This window comes from Aphelocoma coerulescens, chromosome 10 (assembly GCF_041296385.1).
Source record: "Aphelocoma coerulescens isolate FSJ_1873_10779 chromosome 10, UR_Acoe_1.0, whole genome shotgun sequence".
Classification (NCBI taxonomy): Eukaryota; Metazoa; Chordata; class Aves; order Passeriformes; family Corvidae; genus Aphelocoma; species Aphelocoma coerulescens.
Genome location: NC_091024.1, coordinates 19,470,467 through 19,491,214, shown reverse-complemented (window position 1 = coordinate 19,491,214; position 20,748 = coordinate 19,470,467). Strand labels below are relative to the sequence as shown.

General features: G+C 58.6%; 2 protein-coding genes across 2 annotated transcripts in view; one reads left to right on the top strand and one right to left on the bottom strand.

Annotated features, from left to right (window-relative positions):
• Positions 1-663: 663 nt before the first annotated feature.
• LOC138116217 (actin, cytoplasmic type 5) lies at positions 664-3,161 on the bottom strand. The gene is made up of 2 exons (XM_069025223.1): positions 3,079-3,161; positions 664-2,117 (listed from the first exon to the last, which is right to left on the bottom strand). The coding sequence occupies exon 2, from the start codon at positions 2,105-2,107 to the stop codon at positions 977-979; it is 1,131 nt and encodes a 376-aa protein (XP_068881324.1). The 5' UTR covers positions 2,108-2,117; positions 3,079-3,161; the 3' UTR covers positions 664-976.
• Positions 3,162-3,318: 157 nt separating this feature from the next.
• ARID3B (AT-rich interaction domain 3B) overlaps positions 3,319-20,748 on the top strand; it is a 30,897-nt gene continuing 13,467 nt past the window's right edge. Inside the window, exons 1-4 of the mRNA XM_069025222.1 lie at positions 3,319-3,399; positions 5,698-6,331; positions 12,994-13,065; positions 14,496-14,568. Of these exons, the coding sequence (XP_068881323.1) occupies positions 5,774-6,331; positions 12,994-13,065; positions 14,496-14,568 (703 nt within the window). The 5' untranslated portion in view covers positions 3,319-3,399; positions 5,698-5,773. The remainder of the gene's footprint in view (positions 3,400-5,697; positions 6,332-12,993; positions 13,066-14,495; positions 14,569-20,748) is intronic.

The following is a 20,748-nucleotide window of genomic DNA, read 5'->3' as shown; positions in this document are numbered from 1 at the left end:
GAAATGGAGTCCGGCAGAGTAGGCGGTAACAGCCGCCGAGGCGGAGGCGCTGCTGATTGGCTGGCCCTGCCACGACCAGCCAATGGGCGGGCAGCCGAGGGTTTAAAGGCAGGAGCGCGGCGAGAGGCGCGCGGCTCCGCGGATTTCCCCGCCACAACAGCTTTTAATTAGCGCTCCCTCGCTAATTACGCGGCTGCCATCCCTCCCCCGTGCGCGAGCAGCTCCAGTACATACCCCATAAAAGCAGGAGGGCCCAGCTGTCCGAAGCTGCCCGCTCTTCAGCACTATCTGCTGCTCCATCTCCTCATCTTCTCCCAAAAAAGGAGAGGCCACTACCCCGGTGACCAAACCCTGTGCCAAGGCGCCAACTTTTTCTGACAAGAAGAGCTGTTTGTGTTCTAAAAAAAGCCAAGTTACCATGAAAGTCCAGTCAGGCTGCAAGAGCCACATTCCAGGCACGCTTTGCTCCCTAACAGCTCTTAAAATGGTCTGAGCAGCACCAGGGGCCGTGATGGGATTTGAAGAGAATTTAGAAAACAAAATTTGGGCTAAGTTTTAACTTCAGGCCGGGTTGGAGTCCAAAACCTTCCCCCGCCCCCCCCCCAATAACTCTTTGCAGTGAGGAGATAGAGAACCCACCCTGAAAGAAAGCAAAACCAGCTCTTGTAGTGTTTAAACCTCGGAAGTTTATTTGTTTTCCTACAAAGGAACCTAAAGGTGACAAACCTAAAGGTGACAAACCTAAAGGTGACAAACCTAGCTTTAGTGTCATCCTATCTGTGTTACACAGGGAAAGGGAACAACCTCTCCGCCTGCTTCCAAGCCCCGGAGAGCCACGAGGAGGAGGAGCCAAGGGAGAACTACAGCCTGCCAGGCCGATAAAATGCACATCACTAACCGGTGCCTCAACACAGGAATCAAACCAGGGGCTAAGGAACAGCGGGACAAGGCCGGTCCCACAGGGCGGGAGGTCCCTCTAGAAGCACTTGCGATGGACGATGGAGGGGCCGGACTCGTCGTACTCCTGCTTGCTGATCCACATCTGCTGGAAGGTGGACAGGGAGGCCAGGATGGAGCCGCCGATCCACACGGAGTACTTGCGCTCGGGAGGGGCGATGATCTTGATCTTCATGGTGCTGGGGGCCAGGGCCGTGATCTCCTTCTGCATGCGGTCGGCGATGCCGGGGTACATGGTGGTGCCTCCTGACAGCACGGTGTTGGCGTACAGGTCCTTGCGGATGTCCACGTCGCACTTCATGATGGAGTTGAAGGTGGTCTCGTGGATGCCGCAGGACTCCATGCCCAGGAAGGAGGGCTGGAAGATGGACTCGGGGCAGCGGAAGCGCTCGTTGCCGATGGTGATGACCTGCCCGTCGGGCAGCTCGTAGCTCTTCTCCAGCGACGAGGAGGAGGCGGCCGTGGCCATCTCCTGCTCGAAGTCCAGCGCCACGTAGCACAGCTTCTCCTTGATGTCGCGCACGATCTCCCGCTCGGCCGTGGTGGTGAAGCTGTAGCCGCGCTCCGTCAGGATCTTCATGAGGTAGTCGGTGAGGTCGCGGCCGGCCAGGTCCAGGCGCAGGATGGCGTGGGGCAGGGCGTAGCCCTCGTAGATGGGCACCGTGTGGGTGACGCCGTCACCGGAGTCCATCACGATGCCCGTGGTGCGGCCGGAGGCGTAGAGGGACAGCACGGCCTGGATGGCCACGTACATGGCCGGCGTGTTGAAGGTCTCAAACATGATCTGCGTCATCTTCTCCCGGTTGGCCTTGGGGTTGAGGGGGGCCTCGGTGAGCAGCACCGGGTGCTCCTCGGGCGCCACGCGCAGCTCGTTGTAGAAGGTGTGGTGCCAGATCTTCTCCATGTCGTCCCAGTTGGTGACGATGCCGTGCTCGATGGGGTACTTGAGGGTCAGGATGCCCCTCTTGCTCTGCGCCTCGTCCCCCACGTAGCTGTCCTTCTGCCCCATGCCCACCATGACGCCCTGGTGCCGGGGCCGCCCCACGATGGAGGGGAAGACGGCGCGGGGCGCGTCGTCCCCCGCGAAGCCTGCCTTGCACATCCCCGAGCCATTGTCCACCACCAGGGCAGCGATCTCCTCGTCCGCCATCCCGCCCGGCCTGCGGGCAGAGGGACAGCAGGGGGGTCACTCCCTGTCTGCTGGGGACAGGGCAGGGACAGCATGGCCACGTCCCCAGGGAGCCCCAGCAGCAGTGCTGAGGGGCCCTGTGAATTAGGCCCTGAGAGGTCTGCGTTTTGAGGGCATAAATAGCTATTTATTCCCTCACAACACACGTAGAGATAAATGCAGTCCCTGAGAGGACAAGCACAGGTCTATGCAAGGTGTCCCTGCCCACGGCACAGGGTTGGAATGAACACATCGTTAAGGTTCTTCCAGCCCAAACCATTTTGTCATTCCCACTCCTTTTCCATGGATCTGAGGGGACCCCCCTACACGGTCCCCTACCCCTCCTTTACCACAGCCCTGAGGGAATAAAGGTCCCCAGCACAAAGCACCATCCCCTTTCCCTGCCAGAGCCCCAAATCTGCGCTCCCCGAGGGCCTGGACGCACACAGGGGAACCCCTCACTTCAGCCCGATGGCCGCAGCAGGGCACCCCAACCCCACAGGGGAATCCCTAATCCCACACTCAGAGCCTGAACAGACACGAAGGGAACCCCTAACTCAGGGCCCCAAGAGGCGTGAGGAGAACCCCTAACCCTCCCCTAAGAGGCCAAACAGACATAGGGGGCACCCCTAATCCCACCCTGAAGGCCTAAACAGACGTGAAGGGACCCTAACCTCTTACCCGAGAAACGGACCCCTAAATCTTCCCCTGAAGGCCCAAACACACACAGGAGGACCTCTAAAGCCCCCTGAGAGACCCTTAACCCCACGTCGAAGGGCGAAAGAGACACAGGGAAGCCCCCTAAGCCCACCATCAGAGCTCGAACAGAAATGAATAGATGCTAACCCCCCCTCCGAGAGACCCGTAAGCCCCGCCTCAAAGCCCAAGCAGACACGGGGGGACCCCTAAACCCCGTCCCGTTCCGCGTCGGGGGTGCCCCGGGCCCCGCTCACCCTCACGCGCTCCCTCAGCCCCCGGTTGCGCCTCCGCCGCGACTGCCGGGCCCGCGCCCCGCGCGCGCTTTTATAGTGCCCGGAACCGGAAGCCGTCCGGCGGCGCGCTCTCTGATTGGCTGCCGCTTTCCCTCCCCGCCGCCGCCCGGCCGCTTCCGGGCCCCGCCGTTCCCGGAAGCGGCGCGGGCGCTTCCGCCGCTTCCGGCCGGGCGAGGAAGGGGCGGGAGGGGGGAAGGAAGGGAAGGAGGAAGGGAAAGGAAGGAGGGAAGGAAGGAGGAGCTGAGGCGGCCGCGCACGGACCGGCGGGACCCGCCACGGGAGGTAACGGCGGGGACCCGGGCGGTGGGCCCGGAGCGGTTCTGAGGGGGGGCGGGTTGGGGGTCGCGCCCTCGGTATTTCCGCCTGAGGGGAGGGTCGGAGCCCCTCGGTCATTCCCCTTGAGGCGGGGTCCCCGGTAAAACGGAGGGGGAGCGGGTCGTTAATGAATTATTGCTGGCCCCCGCAGCCCTCGGTGCTGCTCGGCTCCGGCTTGAACTCTTCCAGGTGGTTCCCGCTGGGAAAAGCTCTTCCCGAGCGCTGCTGGCACCCGGGGCGCCGCGGGGTGAAAGGGCTCCTCAGGGGCGGGCACGGCGGGGCCGTGCACGGAAAGGGCTCTCGCAGGGGCCGGGCGAGCTCGGTGCCTGCCCTGCCTGCGTGGGGGCACAGGCGCAAAAGCGGGGCAGAGACGCCAGAGGCGAGGCACGGACGCCAGAGGCGAGGCACGGACGCCAAAAGCGGGGCAGGGCCACCAGGAGCGAGCGAGCATCCGCGCCGAGGGCTGCGTGGGGCGGCTCGGGAAACCTGCGGCATCCCGCGGGCTCATTCCCGTTCCAGTTGTCAGCTCGGACTCTCCCTGCCGGCGCGGTTTAGCGGGAGCAGCTCGCCTCCGTTTGGCCTCAGGACGGGCTGCGGGCTCACCGCTGTGAGCCGCCCCCAGTCCCGCTCTGCCCGGGCAGCCCCTGCCCTGCCCCGGCTCCGTGCCCGAGCCGCAGCGAGCGCGGCTGCCGCATTCCTGGGCGCTGCTGCCGCACCTGAGCCGTGTTTGCTCTGCTGCTCCCGGCTCATTTATCAGCCGCCGGCTCCCCGAGCTGTTCCCCTGTGCCCCCGGAGCGTCCCCCGGGCGGGGACAGGTGACGCCGCGGTGCCGCAACACCCAAACTGGGGGGGGTTCGATGCTTTGTGAGCTGGTTGTGCCTTCCCGAGGAGTCCCGGGCTCTTTCCCAGCTGCCGGGGAGGGCGGGATGTTGCTGCTGACATGCACCCCGCTAATCCCCTCCGTGCGGTGGCACTCGCCGGTGGTGCTGCCCCGCAGGTAAACTCTGCTTTTCGGGGCTGGGCTGCTCCTTTAGGGAAGGGTTTGCCCGGGGGAAAATGTTCCCTGTTATTTAGGGAAGAGAGAGGGAGGGAAAAATGGGTTTGGCATGGAGCGCTTCATCCGGGACGCGCTGTGTGAGCAGCTAGGGATGCTCTGGGGACCCTGGAAGTTGTCTTTCGCTTGGAAACCTGCTGCCTGGTAGGTTATCGGTTGTTTTAGAGCAGAATCCCGCCCGTTTTGAACCGCTTTTTAGCAAAATAATCCCTTTTTTCCCAAGTGTGTAGCCCCGTGCTGGCTGTAGACGGGGCGGCGGGAGGTGGCAGGAGCTCAGGGCTTGTCTGGGGTTGGATTTTCCTTTGTTTCCCCAAGCTGGCCGTATTTTGATAGCCACCAACCCTGAAGGGGCAGCAAGTGGGATGTGTTTGATCATCTCTTCCCCCCGAGGAGGACAATCTTTGTCAGCAGGGCCAGTGGGGGACACAAAGTCCAAACTACGCGCGGTGATTTTAGCGGCCGGGGATTAACGGCGCCGTCGTCTTCCCAGGGTTTATCCCGAGCTCTGCTTCCAGCCGGGGGCTGTTCTGTTGGTCTTTGCTCAAGTGCTGGCTCAGCAGGTCAAAATGGAGAGCTGGGAAAGCTCCCGGGCTCCTCAGGCTGGGAAAATGGAAGGGAGGACACGGATGGGGCTTCAGATGCGCTGGAAACTCCGGGATCCCGAGGCTGGAGCAGCTCGGTGCTCAGCGGGCTTTGCTGTGCTCCCATCTCCATCTCCTTGGGAAAAAGAATGCCTAAATACATTTACTTTTAATGTATAAAGTGGCAAGGATTTAGCCATGGAGTGAGAGCACAGAAGAATTTAGGGATAGCCCTGTGTGACAAATCCCTGCCTGGCTTTTATATAAATATGGTCAAGCTCATCCTGGCTGTCTCCTTTTAAGGCAGTACTCCAGGAGCACCAAATCCTAAGCCTGACCTTTCCACAGTAATGATTTAGGAAGCGTGGAAGGCTTGTGCCTGGACAAAGGCATTCGGGATGGTGTCTTTGGGGCAGAGCAGAGCAGCAAATGTGCCCGGCTCGAAAATACAATTAAACAGTCTGAAAATTGAATGGAAGTTGGAGCCCGAGGCTGTTAAACATGGAGCTGATTGTTTCACGGTCTCCTGCACAGGAAAGAGCCCTGGCTTTGCACTCTGTTTGTCCCCTTCCTGGGGAAAAGATGAAAGCGCTCCGTGTTCACACGCACACCCGTTTGTCTCCCCGGCAGATCCCGCGCGTCTCCCGCGGCCGGGCCCCGCTCGCTGCCGGATCCCGCCGGGGCTCCCAGCCATGCGCACGGCGGGATGAAGCTGGAAGCGGTGGTGGAGCAGCTGCAGAAGCAGCAGCAGCAGCAGCAGCAGCAGCCGGCGGTGCCCATGGATTCCCGGGAGCGCCGGGAGCCGCAGGTGCCCTTCCCGCCGCCCTTCCCTCCGCAGCCCCGCGCCGGCCCGGCCGGACGCGCCCCGGGGACGTCGCCCGCTGTCCCCCTGGCCAGAGCCGCCCCTGCGGCCGCAGCCGCCCGGCCCTTCGACCAGAGCAGCAGGAACTCCGAGGAGGACGAGGAGGAGGACGAGGACGAGGAGGAGGAGGACGAGGAGGAGGAGGATGAAGAAGACGGCGCCGAGCTGGAGGACGGCGCGGACGTGGCCGGCAAGGAAAGCTGCTCTGCCCTCAAGTATTTCCGAGCTCCCAAAGTTGCCCACCCCAACCAAAGAGTGGCCTCTACCTCCAGCCCCGTGCCAGCTGTGGGGCACCCGCGGGGGGCCCAGCAGGGCAAGGAGGAGCAGGGCAAAGACTCTGCCAAGCATTCCGGGTCCCCGGCGGCGCGCCCCGGCTGGCGCCTGGACGAGCAGCTCAAACAGGTCAGTGCCAGCATTCCCTGCTCCCAAAAACCACCATTTCCAGCCAGCCTGAGGAGGTTTTAGCCTGGCAAGGCCTTGGAAGTGCCTTGGGAGGCCAGGCTTCCCTGGTGGGCTCTCTTTTCTAAAGAGACTCCACCAGAACTTGGCTTTGTGGATTTCCGGCTGCCGTAGAGGAGCCCCTGCTCTGGGAGAGCCTTTGTGGGGAGGGATCTGTGGGGCTTCCCAAGGGAAGAGCCTGGTGGTGTTGTCATTTTAGGTGCAGACACTTCCCTGCTAACGTCTCACCCGAGCTATTTCTCGTCAGACCTCTGGAATTCTGAATTTCTGGACGGGCAGGGAGATGTGCCCTGATCCTGAGAGTCAGAGCCACTTTATATTCCACGTGTGGGAAGGAAGGAGGGATGGAGGGAAGGAAGGAGGCAGCTCGCTGCTGCCTCGTAGGAGGTTAATTCCACGTTTGCCTGCAGCATTAGTACTCCTTGCAGCTAAGTGCCAGGGGATCATGGAATGACTTCCTTTGTGGTGAGCGAGTATTTCGGTATATTCCAGGGCTCTGCTCCTCCCCAGCTGTTCCTGCAGAGCAGGTGGGTGTTCCCACACCCGTGCACGTGGCAGGAGCTCCTCAGGGAACGGCACTTAGGCTGCTGGGGCTGTAAAACACCCAGGGGAAGCACTTGCTGCTGGTTTTTTCCTCTGTGTTTGCTTCACCAGAGGGGCTGGGTGGAGGAGAGGGAATTGCTCAAGCCTCCTGCAGGGAAATGAGGTGGGTTTGTCGGTCAGGGGCCATTGCCTCAGAATTTACTGGATGGGAGTGGTGAAAACTTCCTCTTTCAGGGCTCTGGGTGGGGAAAAGGAGGCAGGGCTTGAGTCTTAAGGGATCACTTTCTTTAAAAAGCCAAATAAGCTCGGCTTAGGCCGGGGCTGGTTTTGTTCCTCGCCCAGCTGGCGCTTCTTGCTCCTGATCTCACTGGTCATTCTGGCAAGGCCATGAAAGCAGCCAGAGCTGGGCTTGGCTCGTGTGGAAGAGGGGGAAAAAGCGGGATAAAGCATCATTCCACAGCTGGCGTGGTGTGCTGTGGCCCGTTCCTGCGCTGATGGAGTGTTCTGGGGGGGCACAGCTTAGCCTGGTTCAGGCCACGTTCACCTGGGAGCCCAGAATGCCCAAAGCTCCAGGAAAAACAGAAACAAAACCACTCTTGCTGCTGTGTTCATCTGCTGGGGAGGCAGGGAAGAGCGGGAATCGGAGGAACCCATGGACACCGAGTTCAGGAGTGGGTTATAAAGGAAGAGCAGAGCTGGGCTGTGGCAGCTCTGGGAAAAGGTGGCAGGAAAAGGGCACGTCCCCTCGTCGTCCCAAAGCGTTGTCCCCTGGCACAGCCGGTGCAGGTGGAGTGGCTTTGGATCCAAGTGGCACTGCTGATTCCCAGTTCAGAGCTGGGGAGCACTGGGATACGTGGGGAATAAAGCAGGGGGCCCTGGCGTGGCAGGAAAGGGGGAGGATTGTGTGGGGAGCTGTGGGCTGGCCACTTAATTCTCTGGAATTGTTAATTCCAAGGCATATTTCGAAGGGATGAGCTGTGTCCTTTCCTCCCTGTCTTTAACAGGCAGAAAACCCGGGATAAAATGGAGAAGTGCGTGCGTTCTCCAGTTTGCTCCCAAAATTATTCCTGAATTCGTCTTTTTAGCTTCTTGTGGCAGTCCTGCGCCCTGCTCCAGGAGTATTCCTAGCATGCAGAACGCCCGGTGCTTGTGGAACTGGGGGGGGGGGGGAAGTCACTTCATTTCTCCTCTGGAAGCCTTGGGGGAAAATGTCCCTTGGGAGTGGGAGGCTGGGATTGCCTGGGACACGGAGGTGGCAGAAATTTGGGAGCCATCAGGAAAACAAAGCCGCTTCAGCCCCACCCCAAACAGGCAAGGAAGTCATTGTAGGACAAGGGTGCAGGCAAAAGAGCTGGCTCAGCTCAGGGCACAGGGAATCCTGGCAGCTCAGGGAGCGGAGGGGCTTGGCCAGGAGAAGGAATTGCTGGGGGGTTGCTCTGTTTGCTCCTCCAAGCCTCTGGAATGCCCTGAAATCCATCCCAGCTCCTGGAAAAGGGGGCTAGGCGCTGCCTGTCTTTGGGGAAAAGGGAGGCTTTGACTCCAGGGCTGTCAGAGGTGGGGTTGGGTGGGTGGGGGGGCGCTGGGCCCTCATCCCATGGGTGCTCCCGTTCCCTGGGAATGCCGCTGTTCCCTGGGAAAAGCAGGGGCGCAGCTCGGTGCCGCTTCCCCCGTCCCGCTGAGGCTGGTGCAGCAGCAGCACCAGCGGTTCCCTGGGGAATGTGAGGATAAATCCCAGATTTCCAGGCCTCAGCTGCTGCTGGATGCCCTTTTCCGAGCGTCCGGGAAGCACCGCGCACCGGGAACGCTTTGTGCCCCCGTTTTTGGGGACGTCTCGGGGCAGCTTCCCAGAAACCAAGCAGGCACTGCCGAAAAACCCTGACCTAAACCTTCACAGAGGTCACGCTGTTTATTAAGATAAGTCAGCTTAAAATAATTGCTGTGCCTTTGCTGCAGGCCCCCGGAACGAGCGGCTGGGATTCCATAACCTGAGGTATGTGCCTCGGGATTGCTCAGGAGAGACCCCTTAATCCAGGAGGGGGAAGGTCCCCGGCAGGAAAAGGGGCATCTCACACGGGGCTTTTTGCCCCGTGGTTGTTTCAGGGCCTGATTCAGGGTTGGATTTTTCGGTCCTTTTGTGTGTCACTGGGTATTTTCCCTTTGGTGCTGCGGTGGGAGGAGATTCCTCGTCCCCAGCTGACAGTAAAGACCTGGTTTTTCTTCTGCTTGAATTCTTCATCCAAACCACTTGCTGCTTCTCCTGAAACCCCTGGTTTAGGTTCAGGGGATTGCCCCCAGCTCTTCACCCCCAGGATTCCATAGGTGAGTTAGAGGTAGTGGCTGGGCTGGATCCGGAGGCAGGAAAAGGATCTCGTTTATATCCTGGCTCCCTTTAGGATTTCTTCAGGTGCCACACTTATTTATAGCAATAGTGGCAGCTTGTCTCCTTCAGTGCCAGTTCCCAGGAGTTCAGGCTGGAGGCAGGAGCTGGAAGGAGCTGGAATGTGTTGTTTCCTTGCACTTGTGTTCTTCTCACTCGGGGATAAATCGATGACTCCGGGCTGGCACCGAGAATCCCTCTTCCCACCCCACACAGATCTTGGCACTCAGGTCTGGGTGAATTCCTCTGAGTCTTTGGGAGCAGGAGGCATTCAGAGAGCCCAGCTTTTCCTCAAGGATGAGGAAGCAGGTTCCTGTTTGGTCATGGGAACACATGAAAGGAACTTAATAAAAAAAGGTAATTAATCGGTTAAACTGCAGCCCTTTCCTTCCCTTCCCTTCCCCATCCTCCCTGCCATTCCTGAAATCACTAAAATGTTTTCAAGGGCTGCCTTTGAAGCTGGGGGCTGTTGAATTGAGCTCTGTTATTAGGAAGGCTGGGAAGGGTTGATTCCCATTCCAGGGGAGCTGGTGTGGGCAGTAATTACCCCTTGGCTCTCGGTGCCTGAGAACTTGCAGCTCGGGGCAGCAGCCCTGATCTTATCAGGGTTTGTACTACAACAGTTTTCTTTCTGAGAGCATCTGTTTCACTTCCTAAGGCTTAACTCTGCCCACAAAAGGAATTTCTGTGGATTCCCTGATAATCCTGAAATTGCTGCCCCTGTCCCTTTTCATTGATTCAACCCACGGGGCAGGGGAGGGGTTTCCTTGGACCTTCAGGTGGGTATTCCCGCAGATTCCTGGCCTGAAGCCTCTGTCCGAAGTGAGGAGGTGCAGAAGGAGTCTGGGTTTCGTGGCAGAAGGTTTTAATTCCCCTTGTCTGGGAGGTGTTTGTCCTGCAGGGAACGGGAAGTGTTTGTCGTCTCCTGCTCCATCTGCTCGGCAGCTCAGGGTTAACTCCGGCCTGGGATTGGAAACCAAAATTGCTCTGGACATCTGAGCTTCCCTCTAATCAGATATTCCAGGTGGTTAGGGAGTAATCCCAAAATAGGGCTGGATATAATTGCTGCTGAAGCTTCCTGGGGGGGGTTGGCCGGGGGGGCTCCGGTGGCTCCGAGGTGTCCAAGGTGTCCGTGCCACAGGGAGGGCTCCAGACTCTGCCAGCAGCCTGGCAAGCTGGGCAACCTTTCCCAGCCCCTCAGCCTTCCCTCCCAGCCTCTGCATCCAAGCTTTGGGCACATCCAGAGCCGCTTCCAGCACCTTTTCCCGCGAGAGGGCAGAGAAATCCCGAGGGCCGCTTGTCCCGCACCAGCAACTTCCCTGGATGCAGAGGCAGCAGGGACTGGCAGGACTCGGGGCAGGGAATTCCCGGCCTCCCTGAGCAGGGTTTGCTCCTTCCTGCCACTCCTGCCTGGCTTCTCCGAAGGTCTGTAATTCCCTGTGGGATATATTGATTTCTCCTGCCATTCCTGCAGAGGAGGAACTTGGTTTTCCGAGCGGGAATGGCAGGGAAGCTGGATCCCAAGCTCCTGCCCAGCTCTCTGGCTGGGCACAAGGGCGTTTGTGCTGCACCTGGAGCACCTCTGTGGAGTGCTGGAGTCTCTGCTGGCATCGCTGCCGATATTCAGGGCCTGGGAGAGGGCCTGTTCCATGGATAAATGCAGCTCGATTCCCTGCTGCTGGGCTGGCATTCCCTGCTCTGCCCCCCAAACCAGCTCCTGCTCCATCCCTGCACCCCACACCTGCCCTGGGCTGGGCGAGGAGCCCTCTCCTTACCCCTGGAAGTGGGATAAACCCTCGCAGCCGCAGCAGGAGGGGGCCTGAAGCTGCCCAGAGCCCCTCAGCTTGGGACACTCGGTGTCACGCCAGGTGAGGGCCATCCCTGCTGCTTTGGTGGACATATGGCCAAAGCCTGGTGGCCTCAGCTCCCCGTAAGCTCCTTTTCCCAGGAGGTGTGGGGGAGATCCCAGGGAGGAGCTGTGGGAAGCGGGATGGATTTATTCTGCTTGCCCTCTGCCATTTTTTCTAATCACTCTTTTTCTTCATGGAGAACAAGCCAAATGTGTTCTGTTTAACTTTTCAGGAGTCTTTAAGCCCTTTAAAAGTTCTGTTCCTGGGAATTCTCCCAAGTTCAAACCCACTGGCAGGAGAGAATTGTCTCCTTTCACCCCTCTTCTTTCTCATCCCTGCCCTCAAATGTAGTGGAATAAGCTCTCAGCACGACCACAGGGAAGCAAGCTCTGCCCTCTGGATTTATATCCAAGTGCCAACTTGGGCAGGGAGCAGCCAAAGGAAAGGGTCAGAAAGCTGAACCTTCCCAAATCCCTGAGCCTTGGAGTGTGGAAAGTCCAGGATGAGAAATCCCCGCTGCCTCCTGTTCCTTCCTGAGTCTCATTCCGACTGTTCCCTAGGTTTGGTCCCAGTGACCGGTCTGTGGGGGCTTTAGGAGCAGCTGGATGCTTCCATAATCAGCCAAAAACCTGTTTGGGTTTAATCTCTGCTAGAGAGAGAGAGGCTCGGGGAGAAAGGACAGCGGGATGGATCCTCCTGTGAGCAACCCCGGCCTGGGATCCCTGCCTGGGAAGGGCTGGGGATTGATGTGCTGCAGCAAGCAGCTGACCTACCACAAGTGGCCATAATCCCCCGTTAAATGTCTCTCCCTTGGTGGCACTCGCTGGGTAATTGCCTTTCCAGCAGGAATTACTGCCTCAAACCCAACCAGCAGGCGTTAGGGAGCTCATTCCCGGCCTCGGGAGCGGCGCGCCCGGCCCTGGCCAGGGCTGCTCATCTTCCTCATTCAGTGTGTGCCTCTGGGATTTCGGCTACTGGAGCACCTCCAGAATTCCCAGGAGGTGCTTTTGGGGGTGCTGGGACCTTTCCTCTCCGTGAGTTTGGCAGGGTGGATTTGCCTTTTCCTTCCTTTTTCCAGCACAAGCTGGACTGGGATTTTCGTGGAGTTGGTGTTTTCAGGATGCTTGGATTTATTTCAGGATCATCCTGGCCTTCCCTACAGCTGGAGCTGCTGGTTCCCAGCCCTTGGTGACCATTCCAGGATGCCAATTTCCCAAGTGGAATAGGGCCTAACCAGACTAATCCTTTTAATGAACCTTAATCCAGCAAAGCCGAGCTTTCCATTTCTCTGGGGAAAATCCACATCCACCTGGGAGTCAGGGTCCCTAGGCTGGCAAGCAGCTTTCCAGAGGGATTATTGCCCTCCTTCTGCTCCTGATTTTGTAGGGAAGTGTGGGGAGCACGGCAGGGCTCTTCCAGGTGTGTGGGAAGGAAGGGTGACGCCTTTCACGGGGGCTCTGGGATGTGCCCTTGGAAAAAAGGTGGGCACAGGGAGCAAAAGAAGCAGCACCCCCTCTGAGGTGCTGGACCTCATTCCAGCAGAGCCACGGAGGAATTGGCATCCTTCCCTTCGGGAGGGGAGGGAATGTGGCTGGCAGGTGGAATGGGAGGTGAAAAATTCCCATTTTGTGTGAGAGATCCCAGGGAACTGCGTTGTGACAAAAGCAGAAATGCCCCCCCCACCCCAGACACCTTTCTTGTCACCTTGGGCCGAGCCAGCAGCTGCTTTTCTGTGTGTTTGTGCCTAAAAATGCACGTTTCCAAACCTTCTGGAACTGTCCCCACAGCTTTTCCTTGGGAATCCTTTCCATCCTTTCCTGTTTTTCCCTCCCCAGAACGGCAGTGTGACCTGGAGCGACGAAGGCGACGGATGCCGGGGAAGGGAAATCTCCCGAGACTTTGCCAAGGTCGGTCTGGTCATGGGGACCTGGGGAAGGGGGGATCTGGGGAATCCTGATCCCCCTGATCCGTGGCAGAGGGTGACCACAGAGCCCTCACTGTAGGGAATTTGTGGGAAAACTGTAGGAGTTTGTGGGGCTGGTTTGTTGCCTTGCACTGGGATATAATTTGAACTAAGAATTAACAGCCAGACTTCGGGCATTGAAAAACTTCTGTCCAGGCTTTCTCCAGCTGGGAGAAGAACATTTTCCCTCTGGAATGCTGTGCTCGTGGATTTGAACGTGTCACAGCAGCCGGAGGAATTCCGTTTAAACTGAAGGCAGCTCCGCTCTTCCCAGAGCTTCGCAGGAATTCAGCCCCAAAACCCCTCTTTTTTGGACCAAGTGGTTGCAGTGCCCACAGAGAGGCCGAAATGCAGATTTCCCAAGGATTCTTTGCTGTTGAGCTGCTCCACAAGAGGGGCTACAACCAGCAAAAAACAATTCCCGTGGAGCGGCGCAGGATCGTTCCAGGAGAAGGAATTCAATTCCTCACCTCCAGCACTGTCTCGTTGGGTGTCCCCCTGGGTCCCAGGGAGAGCCTGGCTCCAGCCTGTCCCTTCCTGGCCCCACAGGACTCCTGAGAGGTGCAAATTGGGTTTTGCTGGCCCAGCAGTGACTGTGGGGTGACACTTGTGCCCGTCCCCTCTGAAGAACCCAGGGATAACGCTCACACACAGCCCTTCTCTTTTGGGAAGCACTGCCTGGGGAACTCGAGTTGAATTATTTGGGGGTTTCAAGCCTTCTGGTAAAAATTATTCCTTCAGCAAACTGACTCTGGGCTGGTTTCTGGTGTTTCTGAGGGCTTTTGGTTTCTTTGGAGGCACTGCCAGGCACACAGGGAAGCTCTGTCCTTTCATCTCCTCCCGCCAGGGCTTTGGCACTTAGGTGACAATCCCTGAGGGTGGGAGCTGGGAGTGCAGGAGAAGCTGCCGAGAAGTTTGACCTCCCTGGTGCCACAAAGGTGCCACTGATGTGTCCCAAACCGCTGTCACCTCCCTTCTGGCTGTGTCCTCGTCCTCCCCAGCTCACCTCCATCCTTTCTGTCCCTTTGCTTCCAGGTGGCTTCAACCCCTGCTCTGGCCCCTTAACTGAGGTGAAGGTTGGCTTTGATCATCCTGCAGATCTTTTCCAGCCTGAGGGACTCTGGGAATCCTGTTCCCTTTGGGATGCCAGGCTTTGTGCCTGGATGAGTTCCCGAGGGGCTCAACGAGGGTCCTCAAGCTGTCCCTGTCACAGCCGTGGCCACCGAGTTCCTCAGGAGCCTCTCCTTGTTCCCCCTCTCCCTGTGCTTTCCTTTCACCCTTGCAGTGCACACACCCCCCGGAAGAAGCCAATGTCCCTCTATTTTCTGTCTCCCTGTGGATTTCTGCCCTCATCTTGGTTTGTTTCCCCTGCAGCTCTATGAACTGGACAGCGATCCCGAGCGGAAGGAATTCCTGGACGACCTCTTCATCTTCATGCAGAAGAGGGGTGAGTGGCATTTGTGTGAACTCCACGAGTGAGGCAGAGCAGGATGAATCCATTCCCTTGCAGACCCTCACCTTGGAGCTCCCCTGTGGGGGCTGCCAGCAGCACGAGCTGCGGGGTGGGATGGGCAGCCACGGACACCTCCAGCCGCCTGCAGAGAAATCTGCTCCGTGCTCCAGTGTCTCCTTCCTCTTCCCTGTTAATTATTGATCGTGAACGCGCTCCCAGGGCCGGCCCTGAGCCGGTCACCAGCTGGAGGAGCGCAGCTTTTAATCAGCTGGCCTCTTGTTTGCTGGAGACTCCCTTTTTTTCCTGCCTGCTGGAAGGCTGTGGCAATGAAAGGGAGGAGCTGAGCATCCGTGGGGGAGAGGAGCTGAGAGGGGCCGGGAGTGTTTGGATTTACGGAATTCAGGGAGCCCGGTTTCTTCAGCTTGACGGGAAAACTGGGCAGTGTGTGTTAAACTGGGGGAAGTGGTTTCTCCTCCGTCCTTAATCCAAAAGGGAATCTTTTCACCTGGCATGGAATTTTTTTAGCAGCTCTGTGCCCATTTTTCCCGTTCCTGCTCTTCCCAGGGTTTTGGGTGGCAGGGAGCGGGTGGACATCCCCCTGTGGCTGTTTTGGGAGCCATCCTGGCATAACGATAAGGATTCAGGTTTCACTTCTCACCCCCATGCTCCAGTCCAAGGCTGAAGAGCTGCCTTGTTCCCAAAGAACCCCCAAACCCAGCTCCTTGCTCCTGAGAGCAAAGTGGTTTTTAGCCAGGACGTGTGAAGAGCTGCTCAATTTGCACCTCGTGTCTGAGGGGCTGCAGAGCAGCTCTGCCCATAAAACAGCCCCGCTGTAAAAACAGGGATTCGCTGTCGTCCAGGAGGAGCTGGGGCACGGATCAGGAGCTGAGCCCAGCCCGGCGGGAGAGATAAATGGGAGATTTCACAGGAGCTGCAGGGATGAAAAGGCTGGGCTGGCTGTGCTGCTTCGGGAATGCCCCTGGGAACGGGGCAGCCATGAAACGGCCCTAATGCAGATCAAATGTGCAGGTCCCGGCACAGCGGGGCCGTCCCCACAGCCACAGCTGCCGGCGATAAAACGGCCCTGGAGCAGCGAGAACGAGGGAAGGGGACGGAGAGGGAGCCTGGAGCCGGCCTTTGTGGGGTTTTGTTCCTGGGATGTGCTGGGGAGAGGGAGGGGCACATGGGCTGGAGCAGAGCAGGACACGTGTCCCTGTTGCCCTCTGCCAGGCCAGGCTGGTGTGTCCCCATTGTCCCTCCCAGGCCAGGCTGGTGTGTCCCCACTGTCCCTCTGCCAGGCCAGGCTGGTGTGTCCCCATTGTCCCTCCCAGGCCAGGCTGGTGTGTCCCCATTGTCCCTCTGCCAGGCCAGGCTGGTGTGTCCCCATTGTCCCTCCCAAGCCAGGCTGGTGTGTCCCTATTGTCTCCTGCCAGGCCAGGCTGGTGTGTCCCCACTGTCCCTCTGCCAGGCCAGGCTGGTGTGTCCCCATTGTCCCTCTGCCAGGCCAGGCTGGTGTGTCCCCACTGTCCCTTCCGGGCCAGGCTGGTGTGTCCCCATTGTCCCTCCCAAGCCAGGCTGGTGTGTCCCCATTGTCCCTTCCAGGCCAGGCTGGTGTGTCCCCACTGTCCCTCTGCCAGGCCAGGCTGGTGTGTCCCCACTGTCCCTCTGCCAGGCCAGGCTGGTGTGTCCCCATTGTCCCTTCCAGGCCAGGCTGGTGTGTCCCCACTGCACGAGGAGCTCCTTTGTGGGCAGTTTTGGGGTTTGGGGCGTTTCCAAGAGCACAGACTGAGGATTCCCTGGATTTGTTCCCCCTGTTTCTGGGGACACTGCAGGCAATGAGTGCCCTGAGTGCCTCCATCCCAATCACTGGGGTAACCTCGTGTCCCCACATCTTTTCCATGGCTCAAACAGTTGGAATGCCGACAGATGGGCAACCTCATGTCCTCAGCATCTTCCCCTTTGGAGCGGTGGGATTGCCCCGTGCCTGGGAGGATCCATGCCAGGCATCCCAGTGGGGCAGAGCTCGGGGCTGTGCCGGGAAAGGCGCCTTCCCAGGGAAGCTGTTGTGCCCATGCCTTCGGGAAACCCTCACAAAACCTCTGGGATGGCTCAGCTCTGCCGATCCCGCCTCTGGATTAAGCAGTGTTCTCCAGTGGGACATCAGTGGCCATAAATCCCCTCCTTTGCCCCGGTCCCTGTGCTGCAGCCAGCGCTGCCCTGAGCAGCTCTGCATGGAAAACCCCCCCTGGAGCACTGCAGAGGTGTCTCCTGCATGGTCCCAAAGAGCCAGGAATGGTTTTTTCCTTAATTTCTCGAGGGAGCTGCTGTCCTGGTTTGCATTCCTGCTTTCTGCTGGAGCCTTTCAGAGCAGGGAATCCACCATTCCCTGTACCTGCACCCCTGGAAGTGGTGGTGGGATGGGAACAGGGGCAAAGCCGGGCGCTTGGGATCTCCAGCCAGTGTGAATCCAGCTCCTCTGGGGCTGCAGCATCCCAAAATCTCCTCCAGGGAATGCCTGGCTCATCCACCTGAAGCGCCCAGGTGACCAAAAAGCCTCCACCAGATCCATCAGCTGGTATTTTGGGGGAGTTTACCTGCAAATTCCAATTATTTAGAAGAAGTTTTCAGCAGCTCCTTCCCATAAAACCCAAACTTTCTCCCCCTTTTTTTTAATAAAACAAAACATTCCTCACAGGCAGACAGGAGAATTTTTTTCTCTAATTTGGAAAGAGCCTGGGACCTCCCCTTTGGAAAGATAGAAAAAAAAATACCTTTCCTGGGAAAGGAAACGTTAAAATCAGATAATGAATCATCCCTTTAAGCAGCTGGAAATGGTGGGTTAGAGGGAATATTGCTGTAGCTCCAAGGACAATCACACTGGAAGTAATTAATGGGAAAACAGAGCGAGGAGTTTGCCTGGTCCTGGCTTAGAGGAGCTTTGGTTTGGGTTTAGTCGGGGTGAAGGGTGTTGGAGCAGCTCAGATGTTTGCCTGGAAACGGGGTTGGCCCGAATTACCAGGAATTCCCTGGGAATTATGGGATGGTGTTGCTCTGCATCCACCTTTGTGTGGCTGGTTCGGGTGATTCCAGCTGCCCCCGAGGATCCGGGTCCAGGTCCGGGTGCTCAGAGCTGAGTGATGGGCTCAGAGGGGCTTTGTTCTCCCTTCCCCCGCAGGCCGAGGTGTTAAACGGTGCCGTTGTTTCCCAAAGTGGGATGTTGAGCCTGGAATCCTGCTCTTCCCGGGTCCTTTCTGTCGTTTGTCAGGTGGCAGCGAGCTGCAGCAGAGGTGGCTCAGCGCTGAGGGACGAGCCTGCAGCTCTCCAGGGCTGTTTCTGCCTCTCCCTGCCTGGAAAAGGGCAGCATATCCCTGTTTTCCTGAGGCCACGCCTATGGAAAAGCTGCAGGCAGGGGTTCCACATCTGCCGGAGGGATCGGAGCCGGGGAATGGATTGGGCCCAGCTGGGCTGGGAAAGCAGCTCTCCATGGGATCAGGGATTGCAGCTCCCCATGGGATCAGGGATTGCAGCTCTCCATGGGATCAGGGATTGCAGCTCCCTGTGGGATCAGGGATTGCAGCTCCCCGTGGGATCAGGGATTGCAGCTCCCCATGGGATCCAGGGCAGGATCAGGGATTGCAGCTCCCCATGGGATCAGGGATTGCAGCTCCCCGTGGGATCCAGGGCAGGATCAGGGATTGCAGCTCCCCATGGGATCAGGGATTGCAGCTCCCTATGGGATCAGGGATTGCAGCTCCCCATGGGATCAGGGATTGCAGCTCCCTATGGGATCAGGGATTGCAGCTCCCTATGGGATCAGGGATTTGCAGCTCCCCGTGGGATCCAGGGCAGGATCAGGGATTGCAGCTCTCTGTGGGATCCAGGGATTGCAGCTCCCCGTGGGATCAGGGATTGCAGCTCCCCGTGGGATCAGGGATTGCAGCTCCCTGTGGGATCAGGGATTGCAGCTCCCCATGGGATCCAGGGCAGGATCAGGGATTGCAGCTCCCCGTGGGATCAGGGATTGCAGCTCCCCATGGGATCCAGGGCAGGATCAGGGATTGCAGCTCCCCGTGGGATCCAGGGCAGGATCAGGGATTGCAGCTCCCCATGGGATCAGGGATTGCAGCTCCCCGTGGGATCCAGGGCAGGATCAGGGGCCGTGGCCAGGCACTGGTGCCCGTCAGGCCCTGCAATCTGCTAAGGGCAGCCCCTTTGAAGGGCAGCAGATAAGAGGTGGCCTCCTGTCCCCCCGAGGCTGATGGATCACCCCCTGGATGGGCTCTCGTGGGCTGCAGGCTCCCGGATCGGGTGCTGACATCCCCGTTTGGGAGGTGGGAATGCCCTGCCTGGACAGGCCGCATCAGCTGTGGCACTGAGGGAGCAGAGAGGGGCTCTTCATCCCGGCTCTGGAGAGCCAAACCCCATGAAACTCGGGCTGAAGCCCTGAAGCAGCCAGGATTTGGCCTTGGGGAGGGATTTGGGCAAACGAGGAGCTGAGGCAGCGCGGGGGCCAAGTTGATTTGCTGCTGTGGAGTGAATTTTCCCTCTGTTTAGCTGCGAGATCACACACCCCACGGAATTACTGTGCCTCCCTTCAGAGAAACACGGAGTTCTGTTCTCCTCAAGATTTGGCTCGATATTACTTTAAATCCCTGTGGACTTTCCCAGTTTCCTGGGGAAAACCTGTTCCTTTTGGCTGCCTGATACAGTTTCTCCTCTGAGCATATTTAGAGTGGGAAGAGCAGCTTTTTATTTACCTGGTACATGTCGCAGCTTCCAAAATGTCTTTTTCCGTGCCTGTTTTTCACTCCAGAGCACATTTCGTTGCCATTTAAATGCCATTTAAACGCTTGGGATTCTCACCTCCTTTGTTCCTTGCTGTAAAATGGACACTCCTGCGAGGACATCGGAGAGGGAAAGTGGGAGGTGGTTGGGAAAGCAGAGCTGCAGGGGCTGGGTGTGATTAAGGGCCCTTTGTGCAGGACAAGTCGTGGCTTAGGCCGCTGGGTGGTGGGGAAATCCCTGTGTGGGGAGAGCGGCCTTGGGCAGGGAGTCTGGCAGGGAAAGCAAACCCCTAAAACTGCCTGGAGTTTGGTTAAAACCCGCCTTTGGGGCAGCTGTCCTCAGTCTGCACCTCCAGGTGGAGGTCTGGCTCCGAAATTCTGCTAAGGGAGGCTGGAGAAGAGGAAAACAACGCCCTGGGGTGGTGTTGGATGGGGAGGAAGAGGATGGGCCAAAGTGAATCCCTCAGCGAGGCCGAGCAGAGCCGACCCTCTTCTCCAGGAGCTGCTTCCTGGGTAAACCCAGCCATTCCAGGCTTTCCTGGGGCTCACACCCTCCTCAGCCCCCTCAGGAGCTCTGGGAGGCTGCAAATCCAGCAGATTCTCCGAGCAGAGGGGACACTGAGGCCGCTCCGGAGAAGCCCCCGAGGCTCCCGATCCGTCTGCCTGGAACAGAGGAGGCTTTGGAAGGGGAGGAATTCCCTCCAAGGCCGGGGATGTTTATGGCTCCAGTCAGCCTTCCTCCAGGGAAAGCCTTAATTCCAGAAATCCAGGTTGTGGCTGCATTTCTCCTCAGCAAGCCAGGAGCCCGTGGGCCGTGGGGTGGCTCTGCTTTCCCCTTCCGTGTTTATCAGCTCTGCATCTCCCCTTGCCCGGTGGGAACGGCCTCCCTGTGCCCCTCGTTTGGCTGGCATGAGCCCAGTTACGGAGCTGGGGCTCTGCTAGAAGGGAGCAGAAGTTGTTTTCCAGGGAAGCTGGGAGAAGAGGATCTTCCTCTCCCTCTCGGAGCCGGGCAGGGCTCAGGGCAGGAGGTTGGAAGTACAGTAAAATGAGTTTGCCATCAAAAGGCAACAAGTCCTGCGCTGTGCCCCCGGCTGCTGACCTTTCCCTCTGGAATTCTGCCCCCTGACCCCGGGATCATTAATCGTGGTGCTGCCAGATGACAGTAATCCATCATGGCCCCTGACAGGGACAGGATCCGCTGGGCCCAGGCTTCTCGGCTTTCAGCCCTTCCTGTCGGGGCGCTGGGGGCTTCCAATAAAGGCAGGGCTGGGGGAGGAGAGGGCACCGATCCCTCTGGAAAACACCGGGAATTCGCCGGGTCCGAACCCCGACTCGCTCTCTGCTGGACCCATGGGGTGGTACTTGGGGCAGTGCTGTAGGGAAGCATGGA